At 44.5% G+C, this 17,055-nt stretch overlaps 1 protein-coding gene and 1 long non-coding RNA gene across 3 annotated transcripts in view; one reads left to right on the forward strand and one right to left on the reverse strand.

The window, feature by feature from the left end:
* Positions 1–1,491: 1,491 nt before the first annotated feature.
* efna5b (ephrin-A5b) overlaps positions 1,492–17,055 on the reverse strand; it is an 82,228-nt gene continuing 66,664 nt past the window's right edge. Inside the window, exons 2-5 of one of the 2 annotated variants that reach the window (XM_084024472.1) lie at positions 16,182–16,474; positions 5,440–5,505; positions 4,971–5,051; positions 1,494–3,510 (exon numbers count right to left, since the gene is read on the reverse strand). In XM_084024472.1, the coding sequence (XP_083880598.1) occupies positions 3,383–3,510; positions 4,971–5,051; positions 5,440–5,505; positions 16,182–16,474 (568 nt within the window). In that variant the 3' untranslated portion in view covers positions 1,494–3,382. Of the gene's footprint in view, positions 3,511–4,970; positions 5,052–5,439; positions 5,506–16,181; positions 16,475–17,055 lie in introns of both variants that reach the window. The other variant, XM_084024473.1, reaches the window with a different exon arrangement.
* On the forward strand, positions 4,075–9,679 carry LOC311022886. Its single transcript, XR_014598151.1, has 3 exons — positions 4,075–4,157; positions 9,183–9,304; positions 9,575–9,679. It is a non-coding gene; the product is annotated as an uncharacterized lncRNA (long non-coding RNA).

A 17,055-nucleotide genomic window follows, 5' to 3' on the forward strand; every position in this document is an offset into this window, starting at 1 on the left:
TCACTCAAATGGAGATGCAAAACAACACACACACACACAACATGAAAGTGACCAGAAAAATCTAACATGTCTTAAAGAAAATAGAAAGGAAAAAGGAGCAAAAGAAAACTTTCTTTTTAAAACTTTTTTTTGTTGTTTTTTTAAGATTTTTTTTTTTTTTTTTTTTTTACATGTCATCAAGTTCATGCGCATGCCACATAATGAAACTGGCGAGATCCTTCCGTTAAAAAGCAAACAAGTCCACCCCGGGGCACATCGTTGAGCTGACCGACATGCTTTTCAAACACTGAAGGCAAAAAAGTACAAATAAGCCGTCCGTTGAGTCCAAAGTGTTCCTTTCCCCCCGAGGCGGGATCCTTATGAAGAAGATGTGAAGAGTTGGTGACTAGTTTGAAACATGTAACAGGTGAGCCACTCGTTGGGCCAATGTTCGGCCTTTTTTGTACACTGATGTACAGGTTCCCCCCTTCATATTTAGCTCAATGTTTCCTTTAGGCATTGAGGATCAAAGCACACAATGCGTTTGTTTGAGGACGGCACGCGCTTCCGGAAAACCCGGAGACGAGACCGCGTTTCGTTTTTATTTATTTTTTTTAGAAAAGACATAAGAACCAAATTAATACTTTAATATCAAACACTATTTACATCAAGAAGTTTTTCCTAATAATAATAGTCATCATCATAACAATAATAATAATTATACAGTTTTAACAATGATCTATTTTTTTCTTCTTCTTTTGTCCTCCAGAAAGGTACAAAACAGATACTAACCTAACACTACTTGGTTTATGGTCGACTACCTCAGGATACACAGTATCCAGTTTATAAATTGATCCTCATTTCCCAGGTTAAGGTGTGTACAGAATAAACCATGGTAATAATAGCAATAATGACAAATAGTAGTATTGGTAATTATAAGAGAGTACAATTGAAGCTGGTTTTCTGATAAAAAGTCTAGTGTTAATCTGCTGATAAGCGTCCATTTTGAATCTTATGCAGTGCTCATTCCCTGTGGTGTTCTCATGAAAATTAGTACCTCATTAAATGGCCTCGTCTCCTATTAACCCCCCCATAGCTGAGCTGCTATTCCGCTGTAATAGCATTGTTACCATAGCGCAAAAAAAAAAAAATAAAGAATCAAATGGCAAAAGGCAAAGGCAGTCTTTCGGGGGAAGAAAAATAAAACAGGAAAAAAAAAGGCAGCCACAAAAAAATGAGAAGAAAGCAAAAAAACAAAACAGTGCTTTTGAGACAAAATGACACTGAACAAAAAAGGTTTGTCATTGTGAATTGTTTCCTTCAGTAGTGTTGCATGGGTTTTTTTTTTTTACTTGTGTTGTCTTGTTTTGTGTTGTTAGGCACTCAAGTCACACTACTTCCGACGTCTTTCCTCTCTTTCATTTTCTCCGTCTCCTTCACTAACCCATTCTCTCAAACTGCAAGGTCATTGGTGCTTTAACCCCCCCCCCCCCCCCCCACAGTGGAAATCTACACCCCACCCCTCCCCTCCCGAGACCCCCCCAAGCCTTCCACCATCTATTTTTAATACCAGGAATAACTCCCCCTTGCCACAACATGGGGTCCGCATGCCTGTCATTTTGAACCTCATTAAAGAGTCACTTAAACCTGTAACACTAGGAGCCCAAGGTGGACAGCAGTTGCTCCCGCGCTCCTTTTTCTTGCTCTAATTCACTTGTTCCATCCGCCTTTCTGAACCCAGTGGGTGAACATTTCTCATGCCAAAACGTGGCTCGAAAAGGAAGGAGTTCATTTCCATGCATTTCTTTGAAAGCAAAGAAACAAATTCCTTTTTTTTCTTCCCGAAAAAAGAGACACTGAATTATGCTGACTCACCATGTGTGGGAGCTAAAGGAGGCTGAATATCATTAGAACACAGTGAATCCTTTTTTCGTGTAAGTGCTAAGATAAACCTGGCTGGACTAAATAGAGCCGGGCACTGCCTTGAAACCAACGGATCGTTTCTCTATTCACACTATTTGTTTCCAACTAACTGGAACTATGCGTTATTCCTGTTGCACTAACCGAAGGTGATAACCAGCTAACTAATATCCCTAAACTGTGATTTAAGTGAAATAGACAAGAAAAAGTGAATTGTGTGAAGCGTCTTTACGCTTTAATCAGTTCTAATAGAAGTGGATTTGTACAAAATCACAAAGTTAACAGTGTCTCCAATTTTTTCAAAGACAATGTTTAGAGACGCCATCGGCAAAGTAAAATAACTTAGTAGTTCAGAAAGAAATTCAAGTCTTAAATTTATCAGTGAATTTAAGAAATCACTTTAACAATCAATATCAGTAAAAAAAGAAGCTGTGTATGCAAATGTCTAACATACCCACTGATGCTCAAATGGAACGGAGAGAACAGTGCAGCTCTTCTCGGTAAACGTCGCATTAAAACGACTTGAGTCTGCCGCCGTGAAATTGTGTGATCAACTTTCAGAAGGTATCGACCCGCGGTCTTAACGGCGATCTACGCGGTGAGAAACGGTGAGAACGTTTCAATTTGGCTGTTTTGTGAGTCGCGGCGAAGCAGTTTTTTTTGTTTGAAAGCCGTTTTATTGAGCCGACTCAGCGCGTTCTACCACAAAGGACGAGAACGAAATGCCTCGTGGTCCCATTGGTTTTCAAACTTCGTATTCAAGGGGGGGGGGGGCTATCTTTAAACTCCGACAGTCTGAAGACCGGCGGGCTAAGGTGCATGCCGTGTACGTATTTCTCAGTGCTGTGGTTAAAACCATTCCTCTTTTCCTACATCTTTGTCTTTCAGCTTTGTTGAAAGAAGAACTCCATCAAATACTTTCCGAAAGGCTTCTTGAGAGGTCTTGGGGGGGGAAACGATTTATTTTGTGTATGTACAGTTCTTTCTACGACCTAGAATCTTCACTTTCCTACTGCTACTACTCCATACTACTGTTTAAAAACCCTACTGCTATTGACGGTAAGTGTGGCGTCCTGTGACTTTGACTCTCTCAGCGTGTGTCTGTGTATGTGCTGTGTATGTGAGGGTGAACATCAGTGCTGCAATGACATAAACATGATGTAAAGGGATGTCAAACGTCACCGGAAAATAAGAATCTCTACGTGTCAAAAAACGGGATTTGGCATCTCAGTTGAAGGTTTGAGAGGGGGGAAACTGTCTCTCCCGCTTCTAACATCAACTTTTTTGTTTCACTCACAGACGGAGAAAAAGACCACTTAAATATATTTCTGAAAAAAATAGAGGGTTCCTTGAGAAGCCTGCTTTGATTTGCCCAATCAAGCAAACGCGCTTCCACCCATAATCCCGCCCCCTTTCCCTGCAGCCTTTCGGGCAGCTTCAGGCCACGCTAGGTGTAAATGCCCTCTGGGACAGAGGGAGGGCGCTATAAAGTGGGGAGGGCTGATAGGCAGACCAGCAACAAAGCCAGGAGTGGACTCGTTTTCTGCAGGTGTGGCGCGGCGTTTGTTTCGTCACTCCGGGAAGGTTCAGCCGGTTCGTGGCTGGTGTCGTCTGAAGGGTGAGAAAAAAAGGAGACAAAGGATCCTTATTTATTGTGCAAACTCTTATTGCAACACCACACCACAGAACAACAGGACAAGGTTATGCAATTCATCCATCATCATATGGTTTGAGCTTCTATTGTGGTGCAGAAGGCCGTAAGCTTTATTTAAAAAAAAAAAAAAAAAGGAATGGCAACAGCTACTGAAATGCATAAAGTTGGAACGGTGACGTCTGAGTTGCCATATGAACTTAAGTCGCTATGTCGCACTTCAATTCTCGTCGGAAACATTTGGTTTAACTCCCGGTGAAGTGCCTCTTGTGTGGCATCAGTATCTCGGAGCAGCTAACAACCCTCAGCACCACGGGGAAGTCGCTGAACCATGCACAGCAAAGGACAGATAGGCAGAACAGAGAGCCGTTACATAACTTTAAGTGTGTGTGTGTGTGTGTGTGTGTGTGTGTGTGTGTGTGTGTGTGTGTGTGTGTGTGTGTGTGTGTGTGTGGTAGGGCGTGGAGGGACATCGTAACAGTAGATGACGGGTGAATGTTTTAATTTCCCTCCTTTGGAGAGTGAAACAGGGGAGTGAGCCAAAGGAAGCATGCAAGGTGAGCGGCAGCCATCAAGCAGGCGGGACAGCAGGCAGACATATAAGCAGGTAGGAAATCAGGCAGATGGGCATCACCAGCGCCCTAGGATTTGGCCTTGTGTGTGTGTGTGTGTGTGTGTGTGTGTGTGTGTGTGTGTGTGTGTGTGTGTGTGTGGCAGTTTATTACGAAATCTCATCCTCACAGTGAAACATTTCAGAATATAATTGACCAACATTCCAATTTTCCATTTCGTAATGGCCCATATTGAGCAGGTTGTTGGTGTTGTTGGGAATGAGACAGCAGCATGTTGTGATGCTGAGTGTTTCAGATCAGTGCCTGGATTGGACTCACGTATGAAGAAAAAAAAAAAAAAAAAACGCTGCACATCCTGAGCACAGAACACAACCAACGGCGTGCTAACCGAGCCAAACGGCAGCTCAGTGAGGAGGGAAACAAAGAATTGTGTGATTATGTGCACGCGTGTGTGTGTTTGCAAACTATTATTGGGCCGGGATAATATTCGTGGGAAATCAACACTAACGTTATGGAGCACAACATGAGTAAGAAATGAAAAAAAAAGGTTTGAAAACAGAATGTGAAACAAGGGGATATATATGCACTTAGTTATATACTATAAAAGATGCGGTGCATATGTGCATATATATCAACATGCATCCATCGACATAATGTGCGAGCAACAGTAGCATGCCACGGCATCTGGAGAAGATCCAGTGGAAGAGAAGCTTCGAGCAGGGGATGGGGAAGGAGGGATTCCAGACGTACAGCGTCAGAAAGGGAACAGGCACAGAAGAGGAGAACACGTGGAAGGAGGTAGGGAGGTCATACTTGAGAGAATCAAAAAAGCAGGAAGCCATACTAACCTCGTGGTTCTAATGTATTGTCTACTTTCTCGTTTACATCAAAAACGCGGTCATGTACGCCTATAGTTTTCACACAGCTGTCTATAACAGAAAATAGGGAGAATGAAAGATCATTAGAGGTTTAATGCCAAATAGGTTAGTGACATTTGAAGCCCCTCCCCCTCCCTCTCAGCCCTGAAATTAAACATCCCAAGCAACAAAGCTCATGGCAACATTCAGATGAAGTATGAAGTGACCTCAGTTTCATTTGACGTGATCGTCCATCATCCTTTTCATGTTTTTAAAAAAAAAAGAAAAGAAAAATACATATATATTTCTAAGCAAGTAAATGATGAATGAAAGGGGGTATGTTGGACAGTGAGCATACGGTAATCGAGGAGGAAGTGAGGTAACCAGAGACGTAAACTGTCTTGATTTCCAATCCGAATGTGCACTTCAACGAGCTCTTTCTACGAATGCAAACACTTACTTGATGGTCGGACGAAAACTTTGAGCTTCAGGCATGTTTTCCTCCCGTTCTCGGCAATGGTGGATGCTGAAAAACAAAAAATGACAAAGGCAAAGACGGCGGTTAATATCACACTAAATGGAGTGTCACGTGTGCATTCCGCAACGTTCCTGACTGTATTTTCCCTTCCTGTTTAAAAGGACTCTTAATGAATAACTCTTTAATCATTAATATATTACTTTCCCTGCAGAGTCAATTAGAGGTTTATGCAAACTTTCAGATGGTTAATGTTGACTCTTAAGGGGATTTTGTAAGGGTTAGTCATGGTCCTTGTGAAATTATAGCCAGAAAGTATTTACAGATGTGCTGGGGAAATGTATCTGGGGAAAACGGAGCACTTTACTCAGTCTAATTGTAGCATTATACATTCTACAACTGGCAGCAGCTTCAGGATCAAGGAATTAGCATCGCCGATGTTGTGTTGTACTAATACTTCATATGTATACATGTATGTATTTTCCTCTGTAAAAACCTCAGATGCTCCGAGGATGTATGCGCCGCACGTATGGATGGTTTGTGGTTGCTGTCAGGGGATAGATCCCTTCCTGTCAAACCCTTGAGGGTGTGAATGTCTGAGCGTTAGCTATCATAGTGGTGGTATCACATCCCCTAATAATATCTTGTGTGTGTGTGTGTGTGTGTGTGTGTGTGTGTGTGTGTGTGTGTGTGGTTGAGCACTAATGGTATTGCGGTGAGGCACCAGGTGCTGTCTCCTGTAGGCGAGGATCGGGGTCAAACACATGTCAGTGAGAGTATGGTGGGTGCGTTATGTGGGCATCCATTATGGCAGGAGGGGAAAAAAAATATGCCGTTGCCTTGTGTCAGGACCCCATTTTTTTTTTTGCTTCCCCCACTACTGTGATGTATAAACGTTATTTACTGTAAAACTAGATTTCATTTCCACCATCCTACTAGCCCCAGAGGGACCATATTGTCCACTAAGATGCCTTCGGGGCATCGTTCGCGGATCATTCCACAGCTGACGCGATGAAGCCGAGCAAGGCGACCATTTGGGATCTGTCAACTCCTCTCTAGTGAACCTTTACCTAAGCTCTCCCTTCCCCTTCTCTCTCTCCCAGCTGCGTCACCCTCTCTCTCTCTCGTCTGTCAGCGCCGCCATATCCATTCATCAGAGCTCAACTGACTCGCCTTTATCGTATTTTACATCACACACACACACACACACACACGCTCACGATGCCGGTTTTAATATCTGCCTGGAAGTGTTGCTCCTCGTCCTCTTCAATAACAGCGTTTGCAATTTACTGATCTCTCCTGGACTGCAGAATGCTTTTGCATTCAAAGACGTCCGTACACATAGCCGCGATCGACGTCCCGTCATCAATTTCATGTCGAGGCAAGTTGAGGGAAAAAGCAGCGAGCCGCCTCTGTAGCCAGGGGATATGTTCATTACGAGAATTATCGACTAATAACTATGGAAAGGGGCCTTTTCTCGCACCTTTTTTCATCAAATGCATACATGCGTACTTCTTCAATCACTGTCATTTCTGCAAAGGCTTCTCTACAGCTCATCGAGCTCCCCCCCCCCCCCCCCCCCCCCCCCCGCCCCTCGACCTCGCCGTTGCAATTTAATGTTGTTGCTTCATCAGCTGTTTCTTAGTCATGTGTCGGTGTGCGAGAGAGGTGACTCGAGATCAGGCGTCCTTTTTTCACGGCTCAGTTCCTACGCAGCAGAGGCAGAGGGGGGAAGAAAACGAAGTGTAGAGAGAGAGGCCTTATTATTTTGGTGTGGAGGCAGCTGATGACACACTAATGAACCTTGACCACAGTCGCTCACCCACTCAGTCATATACCAGCACCCACACGATTTATGTCGCCCTTCTTATAGCGCTACCTCTCTTTTCCCACCGCTACTTAAGCTGATGTGTGCACATACCCTACGTGGCCACACACACACACACACACACACACACACACACACACACGTCTCCAGATGTCTTATCTTCATCATTGTTGTGGGCAGAGCTGAGTCACAGCCATCGACACCAGCCACTTAGCAGTTGCAGCCGATCACAAGAGAAGTATGGCGACGAGGAAAAAAAGAGAAGCAGAGTCTCTGTCATGATGACAGGTTGTGGAGCTGTTGTGATGTTTATAGATCTGGCCATTACAACCCTACATGAGGAGAATCACACACATAATGTCACAATGGCGGTAACCAAAGTAGCTTTCTCCAACTATATGTGACGTAGATACACTGGAATTCAGGTAAGAAGCATGAAGCTAAAAAATCTTTGATTTTTTAGAAATACAGTACGACAACTAAATAAGCCCAAAAGTGCTTGGACGTGTCCGTTGTGTTTGGGTTGCTGCAGCTGTGTTGCTGAACCTTCATGAAACTACAAAGGAAAAGATTAAACTTTGGCTCAGCATTCTTGTCTTGGTGGCAGCACCAAACCGTCCGCACCAGTGCCTGTTCATTTTGGATTAACGTGCTGTTGAGGGCCAGCTCATTGTTCTTTTAGGCCGCAACATCAACACCTGCTATTCTGGTTCCCATCAGGCCAGCAGCCTCCACCATCAATCCATCCAGCCCGAGCAAGTGGCTTCTTTTGAAGGACAGAGGCCCTGAAAAGATGTTCAGAGACGGGGAGGGGGGGGGGGGGGGGGTCAGGTTACTCCTCCAAGCCATGTCCCCTGGCTGGTAATGGCCGGTCCCTTCAGTACGCTGCATTATGCATCAGCATTAAGGCAAATGGAATGAAGCAGAATCCAATTACGGAAGAACAAACAGGTGGGCTCAGCGCGGCTTAGGCACAGTATTGTTTCAATCACAGCCCGGGCCGGGCTTTATTGCAACTGTAATGTTATCTGGAAAACACATTTCCGTTGCCTTTCAATGAAAGACTCGACGGCGCATTCCAGACATGAGGACGTAAAAACCATGTGTCCGTGGTGACGGGGGGCTGAAAGCTAAACGTCTACGCCGTCTAAATGCAGCAGATGATATCATGGTAGGGATATTGATTTCTTATCCATCATTTTGGGAGGTGTAATGGATCAGCTGTCATAGAATACGGCAGGGCGAGTCAATCAGACTTTACTCCTCCTTTGTCATGTGGGGTCTTCCCATAGTCAGGGAACCGTTTATATTGCAATATTGCACATTAGCGAGCATCAAGTGTATGTTTCAAGTTCTTTCCGGCGACAACTTTGTTTAAGATGTTGGTCGTTTTGTCCCAAACGCCCGTGAAAATGTAAACCAACATTAATAGCATCATGTTAGCATGCCTCTAGAGGGCGTCGGGTCTCCAGCTGGCTTTAATAATGGTGCTCTAATCCTTTGATCCCTGCTTATTTGTTGGGACGACGGGGTGGGTTAAACAGAATGCCCTGTAATGTTGTGTCCTACGCTGAGCTAATTCTGTCAGCTCTCTGGAAAAAAAAAACTGAAAAAAAAAAAACTGCCGGCCTTGTCTTTGATTTCCAGAGATCACTCATGTGGCTTAAACCTCACACATCCCATCAGATTTGAGGTCCAGGAGGCTGAGTTTGTGTAAAACCAGTGTCCAAGAGAGACACCTATGGCGTTACTTCCTAGAACCTTTGTCCAATCTTCTCCCCTCGTCTCTGTCTTGTTAATTAGACAGTTTGCAGCCAGAATACGTTCCCTATTTTCTGTGTGCAAAAAAACCCCCAAAAAACACTGCTGGGATTCATTTACACTTGTCCTTCGGTTTTAGGGTAAGGAATCAGTGGAAAGGGGACGGCGTTAAAACCAAACATGTGGACGAAGACCTTGGATTCAAGAGGAAGTTTCAGACAGAGAAAGAGAGAGAGGAGAATTAAATGACCCATCCAGAAGGTAATATCAACTGCTGCACTGTCTAAACAATAGCACACACAGTGCAGACCTAAGTGAAATGAAATGTGCACATTCTTGAAACGTTTGAATATGACTGAATGTCCTTCATCCAATGTCCTCCCACATTCAACCGGCAACAAAGCAGAATATCTCTCTACCGAGACAGAAAGAAGGGGGAAGAAAAAATGATATAAAGATTCAAAACTACCAGCTCATGCCATAAAAAAAAAAAACGATCCGCACTGTGTGTCTGTTCATGTGCCCACACAGAATGTGCACGTGTAAGATGATGGAAGATGCCATCCAGCGAAGAGGCCCATTAACCAGATGCTACGACAGTGAGCGCACAATAGGAGGGGAACGAGGAAGCTGGGAGGAGCGGCGAGAAGAGGACTTGGATTGGAGCAGCCGAGGGAACCCTCCCCGCCCCCCCGGTGATAGCTGGCCTTTTGCTCTCTCCTCGCATCTTTCAACCGCCGCCAGAAGTGAACCAAAGCTATCCCTCATGCCGCTTGCTCCGAGGTCACGAGGAATGAGGAAAGGAGTGAGAGGAACAAAGGGGGGGGCATGTGAGTGGAGAGGGAAAAGTGAGCTGAAATCGATAATGCCTAATTAAACATCTCACTAGTTTCCTCAGACGATTGTATATCGACGCAAGAGTGCGGGGTTGCAATTATTTCCCCGCGTTATTATGTCAATCCGCATCGAGCATCATCGTTTTTATGAACAATCCTATCATGATTATCTCGCAAATTATTCCACCTTCTTGATTTTGAAATGCTACAATTTCGTCAGCTCATTCAAGTCTTCCGCACTCGAATTACAATAAACCTGGTGAGTTATTAACACAAGGGGAGTTCGGCTTTTTTTTTTTTTTTAAAGCAACCACACAATAATAAATCACTGTGCATAATAACGTGTCATTGTTGCACTTAGTGTATCCCATCGAATCATAATATAATTGTTATGGCCCCGAGTATCCACCCACTGAATAAACGTGGAAGAACTGTGTGTACACAGATGTGTGTGTTCGTCACGGAGAAGGAATGAATAAATGAACAATCGTCAATTAAAAATAATGACCAATGCACCGGGTTAATAATATATGTGTTAATGGTTTGATGGCCAAGGATAGAATGTCCTTGTCTTTGTGATGGTGAATCATAATCAGCTCCCGAAGACCGCTGTTAGAAGCATGAATCATATTATGCTGAGAGGAACCTCGTTGCCCTCTGAATCAAAGCCCTCGCCTGCCCTACTTTTCCTCTGATCTCTTGGCTTTTCGCAGTTTCCTGGCAGACAAAGCGATGACTTCTTTATTGCCGTTCAAACTCAAAGCGACTTGATTAGAGACTTTTCTCTCTCGCCTCGCTTTCTCAGGGCCATCAACAAGTGCGCCCGGACTTTGTTCCATTGTTTCTGCAAGTTTTGTAAATGCTTCTACCTTTGACGGTTAAAGCCATTGCACATGATTCACACCATAGTCACGCAGCAACAGGCCATGCATTGTGCCCTGTATGGAAGCACCAGTTTTCTTTTGAATTGTCCAGAATGCATTTGTTTGTACTGTCCTTAAATCTAAAGAGAGCGATGGAATGAAAAGAGGGAGACGAGAACTTGTGTTGTCACCAGAGGTGGTGGGATCCCGATCCCTATATCAGGATCCTAATAATGCATTCCAGACTTGGCTTTTATGTACCTCCGTTCATGCGATGTTGTGCGAGTGTATCCAATGCGAGTGTGTGTGTTTCTGTCACATTACTCCGTGTTGTCGGATCGTTTCTGAATCCCGACGACAGGCTTGATTTTTCATGTGAATGAATGAGCGGTCTGACTTATGATGGTGTCCATGTGCACGTTCCCTCCCCGCACCGCAACTGGAACGGCAACGGGCTCTTTATCATTATTAGCAGACAGCTTGGAGCTCTAACAAAACACAGACGCCATACACCGTCCCCCCATTCGCCTCTATTTCATTCCTCCATTAATGCCATTTTCCTGCTGCTGCTCCTAGATTTCCTACTTCTTCCTCCTCTTGAGAGCAGCTTGAAGGAGCCCGGCGCATCACGGGATTTATGATCAGTCGGACGACGGCCATCTCTTGCAGGATCTCTTTGAGCTTTGTTTCTGCATGTAGCGGCCCAGCAAAGTTGAAATAGACCATACGAGATCTTGTGGAAATGTTTCTTGTGTGTTTTTTATGAAAAATCTTCGTCTTGTGTTGAATTTTGCATACTGGCCCGGGGGCATCTGCAGTGAGTGATTGAAGCCTCAACAAAAAGTTGCAGACTAACTGAGGTGAGGCTTTGAAGTGATGACTAGGAGTAATAATATAAAGCATGGAGCCAGGCTAAATGGGTGAAATGTAACAATGCTTCACCCACACACACCTGTCACTCCGTAGGAACCTACACGCTGTCTGCTCTGCCCAGTTTCTCTAACCGCTGGATAATTAGCTAGCTAGCTAGATTCCCCCTTCATTAATGCTACACTGTTTACTGAAAATGAGCCAAGCAGCAGGCCACAATTCTATTTCTCTCTCTGAGGTCTCTGAGTTGCTCCAACATCCACCTTTCTGGTAGTGTCAGAACAGAAATATCTATAAAATAACTCCATCCTCAAGTGAGACGCAAAAATGTTATTGATCGTGTTTTCCGCGAGAAACAGGACCGGCCCGTGTATGCGAGTCAGTCAGTCAGACGGCAAGAAAACAACATCTGTTCTGCCAACAATCCACTGCTGCATGATCACACACGCACACACGCACGCACACACACACACACACACACACACACACACACACACACACACACACACACACACACCAAGTGGTTTCCTATTCGCCACACGCATGAAAACACCATCGGCTCTCATCTCTTCCAATGAGCCGCTGTTAATATTGGATCGCTGCCCTTTTCAGGTTAAATTCACTCAAATGCCCGATTGCGGATTGGGTCCAACGTGCTTGCGTCAGCATTCTGGGAGATGGAGTTTCACTTAAACCGTGAACGCACTGTGAACTCCCGTGACCTGAGGAGTGCTCTAACTGGCCGCTTATCCCGGTCCGTCACAGCGGCAGACATTCGGAGCTGTAACTCACTCGATACACTACGCCGATCCTGCATTTGGCAGAATCGCTTGCATATGTGCGTCATTATTAAATTACTCTCTGCATCTCCCCGAGTCCGCTCCGTTTTCACATCTTTCTCTGTAAATGATTTCTTTCTCCGCCCTGTCTTGTGTTAAGCTGGGGGAAAACACAGCTGGGCGTTGTCTCCACAAAGATCAGGCTCCTGACTGACTCCAGCCCTTCTGCTTCGTCTTCAATTACCTGCCAGGACAGGCTGACACTAACAAAAAATGAAGAATTATGACCTCCGTTTGAGCACATTCCCTCCGTCCTGCTTGCGTTGATTAAGCTGTTTCTGTTGTTGGAGCAGATGACAGCAGAACCCTGTCTCCTCCATCTAATTTGATCAGAGATGCAACAAATCAACCCTCGACCCGCATCGAACTCGTAGGGCGAAAACACCATTAACGGGCATTTTCTCCTCGGGAATATGATTTGACAGCTTCATTTTCATCTACAAACAAGAACGCTAATCAATCACGTCACTGAGGGCATATCTTTTTCCATCCCCCCATTCCCCTCGGGTCGTTTGGCTGCAGAAAGTTATCAGAGGTGAGGAAAAGATAAATATTCTGGCACTATTTATAACGAAGGTATCGGCTTTTTCTGTGTGCAGCTAAACTTTGGTTACACTGAGCAAAAGCAGTGATATATTGATCGTGAATAAATACTCAATCTTCATCAGCAGTGCTATAAAAACCAAAGAAATTATGCATTTCATGAATTCCCCTAAATTATATAGTGTTATGTCTGAAGTGCGTGAGCCCCATTCGCAGTTAGGTATTGCTAACCTCTGCCTCGTGTGCTTGTAGATGGGGGCCTGTGCCATTTCTGTTTCATGTAGGCGTGCGTTGAATAGCCAGCTTCAGCAGGTAATGAGGCGTGAGGTTTTCTCTGTTCGCTACGCTACACTACGCGGTAGTACGATAAGCACATGGCTACAAGGGCAAAAGTCTGACCACTGTGTCTTGTGCTGAACTACAGTAGAAATGTATTGGCTGTGTTGTGGTGTGATGTTCATCCTTATTGATTTTTTAAATGTCAATAAAAAACGATACGTAAAAATGAAATTAGCCGATCCCAGAATTCTACAGGTAGCGGGAAAATTGACTCAAGTGGGTTGGCAATGTTGCTTGTCGTGTGACTATTTTCAATTCTAAATGAGTTGAGTGATTGTGAGAGTGGAGGAAATGCCCACCACCGACAGGGTCGCCTGTAAAGTTAGAATAATTTGCAAATGTATTGTCTTTCATAGTGCCAAACAAATGTGATGCATGAAAACATTTTCACCTGGGTAAATGTGACACATAATGTAATTGTTGCACCTGGTCAAAAGCGATTACTGATGAACTTAAACAGGAATAAACAGAGGATTGTGTCTTAGAACAAAATATTCCAGCTTTATCAGCAAAAAAACACTAAATATTAGGGTGAGGCTGATGTCCGGTTTCAGCGGTTTGGTTCAGTTCAGGGCTAAACCGGTTTAATGTATGCACGAACCGGTTGAACCGGCATTTGTCCTTATGGCACATTCTGGAAAATTAAAAACATCAGCGACCTGTGCAGACGGCGTCACAACACTAAATCCAATGTCTTTGCGTGATTACGGCACAATCTTCTGTGTAAAAAAAAAATTATCACTCGGGAGGGTCTGTTATGACTAGTGGGAAAGGTCGGTAAAACCGGTTCGGTCCGGTCTTTGGCTTAGTATCAGACCGGTTTGAAAATGTTTATACTGGCCCAAGCCTACTAAATATCACTTGAAAAAATCTGACTCAAATGCAGGTGTGGAATTCAGTTTTGTTCTCTTAAAAATTGAAGAGACATTCAAGTATTTTGTTTGCGCGCCCTCTGGTGACGAGGAGAAGGACGACGACGGTAGCGATAGAAACATGTCGCAGATAAACTGGCAGGTGTAGCGGTGTAACTACCTCTCTCCCTCTCTTAATCTACCTCCTTCAGCTCTACATTCTGTCCATGAAAGAGACCGCCCAATCCATCAGCAGCCATCTCCCCCTTCTACTTCTGGACATTCAGGCTGGACAGAATGGTAGAGGGAAATCACATGTCAGATGACTTCATGGTCGATGACTTTAATATCCGCCACAGTAGCCTGAGGCTGTACTCTAGAATCATTCAATAGCCAATGAAGCCGCGGGTCGCTAAACCAATATGGCGTGCAACAGCAGAATGGATGTGTTCCACGGAAGCCCTGTTGGTCGCAGTGTAATTTAATCCAGCCCTAAGGACAAGCATCTCTCAACAGAAATGGAAAAAAAATACATGGGAGAAATGGAGAGTTGAGCAAGTGGATGAATTGTATAACCCTTCCCTAACCCCCGTCTACGCTCCCAACTTCGGAGGCTTCCATTTTCCCCCTCGTCTCATTAAGTATTTCCGTCAATGCAAATCGGCTATAAAAGCGAAAAGGAAAATCGGGTTACTTTTTGACAGACAAATGGCCGAATGCCTGGTTGTTGAATGGCCTCTGGAAAAGAGAGCTCGGGCTATTTGTTTTGTGGACAGGCTCGAGAGACAAAACACCACGGAAACAACGGCAAACATTAAGGAGGCGCTTTTGTTTTTTCCAGTCTTTGACTCTTAAGTGTAATGGAGCAGAGAGAGAGAGAGAGAGAGAGAGAGAGAGAGACATGAAGTGAATAAAGGACAGAAGTCTTGGCCCGGCTGTCAGGTTAACTGCTTTATAAAAAGGTGCCAATTTAGAAAACACATCTCAGCGTGAAGACGCTGCTGACTTTTTCAAGGCCGCCTCTGAGAGAAGCAGAAAACACAAAGACGCGGGGGGTTGCATTAAAGCCACGGGCCAAAACGTTGCAGATAAACAGATGCAAGTATAGCATAACCGGCAGCGTTTAGCAGGAGAGCGCTAAATGTCAAAAATGACACCCCCCCTCGCTGGGAAGGGAATTTACACCGTTTTTCATGCATTGGCCCACAAAGCTTAAACTTTTCCTCCAACAGCTGAGGCAATAACGCATTTACACTGCATGATATTGCGGTAATGCCATATGAGAACATAACGCGCTTCCCGTTTCGTAATATGGGCGAAATCCCTGTGACAAATGTGTTTGGTGACTGCACCTACTGACAGTAACGCCTCCGTGTCGTCTGTGGTGGGAGGACCAGATCAAACCGCCTTGCTTTGATAAATCCTCGTCTCCCAAAGGCTTCAACTTCGGATGACCTCAGCCGGGGCTCCGACAGACAACCTCGACGTCTAACGCGAGCCGAGTAACTGCATAACATAATGGGCTCCTTTTTCTTGAGGGATACGGCGTTGTAGGAAGTGAGGTATAACTTTCAGAACTGTCTCAATTTAACTGCCCTGCCACGAATTCCATTGCCATTTTAGGGAAAAGGCTCTCTCCACAACCGATGAGAGCGGCGTGAAAAAAAAAACACCCTTGGCTGAAAGCACAGCATGAAAGCGTCTGCGGCGGGATCACTGTAATACCACTCTCAAAGCTCTGTGGTGAAGTTATGAAAACACGGGTGAGCAACAGCGTGCGTGTCTCTATCTCACTCGCTCGGCGTATTAAAGAGAAAACATCAGGTCAGGAAAGGGCCACCTGGAACCTCGCAATCCATGTCAAGTTATTCCACTTCATATTTGACTGCAAATGCATGCGTGGACATACCACACAGCGTACTTCTAATATTGATTTCTCATGTTATGGCTTCCTTTAATGTGTGATATGCGTGTGGGTGGTGATGGCGGGGACTCACATATGTAGTAGTACTCCCTCCCCGGTCTGAACTCGAAGCCCAGGGAGAAGGGAGTGAAGAGCTGGAACTTCTCCGAGAACTTGAGCGGCCCGTTCGGGGAGTGCGGCCTGTTGCACTCCCAGCGCTTGAAGCCCTTGGCGGTGTGGTCGCACGTGCTGTAGCCGTCGTAGTTGACCATGTAGAGGACGTAGCGCTCCGTGCGCTCCTCGGGCACCGCGTCTTCATAGTGAGGACAGTAGACGTCCAGGTAGTCATTTATGCACACGTCGATGTGGTAGTCTCCACGGTGGAACCTGGTTTTGAAAAAGAAGGAGAGGAAAAAGGTTAATCTTACTATTTTTTATTTTTTTTATGCAACCTTTATTTATCCGGGATAATCCGAATGATATTTGAAATGTCTTTCACAAGGTGGTCCTGGTCAAGATACAGCATACATAAAAAAAAAAAACGTAAAAACACAGATAAAAAATGTAAAATCAAAACAGCAGAAAGTAAAAACCATAAAGAAGTCATACGGTTGAATAATAACTTTCTGATACAAACGGCAGTCATGTGTGTGGCAACCCAACATTGTAATGCAGCAAGACACAATGAATCTGATTTATGTAAGTTTGACATTTTGAACACATACATGTGTTGATAAGTCCGCATTGGTTCAATTATCGCAGAAAAAAGGCTGTCTGGATTCAGCACATAAGCAGAAAATGCAGGTTTGATCACTGCAATCTTTCAGTGCTGTGTGGAAAATTTACAAGCAACAGTGCTCTCATCTTCTGGCTTCAATAAATCCATCATTGCAACAGATATTTACTCACATGTACACACATCTGCCTTCTTAATTATAGCAAACTTAAGTAGTGAATTCTGGAAAAGA

Source organism: Eutrigla gurnardus (assembly GCF_963514095.1).
Source record: "Eutrigla gurnardus genome assembly, chromosome: 13".
In the NCBI taxonomy this organism is placed as follows: domain Eukaryota; kingdom Metazoa; phylum Chordata; class Actinopteri; order Perciformes; family Triglidae; genus Eutrigla; species Eutrigla gurnardus.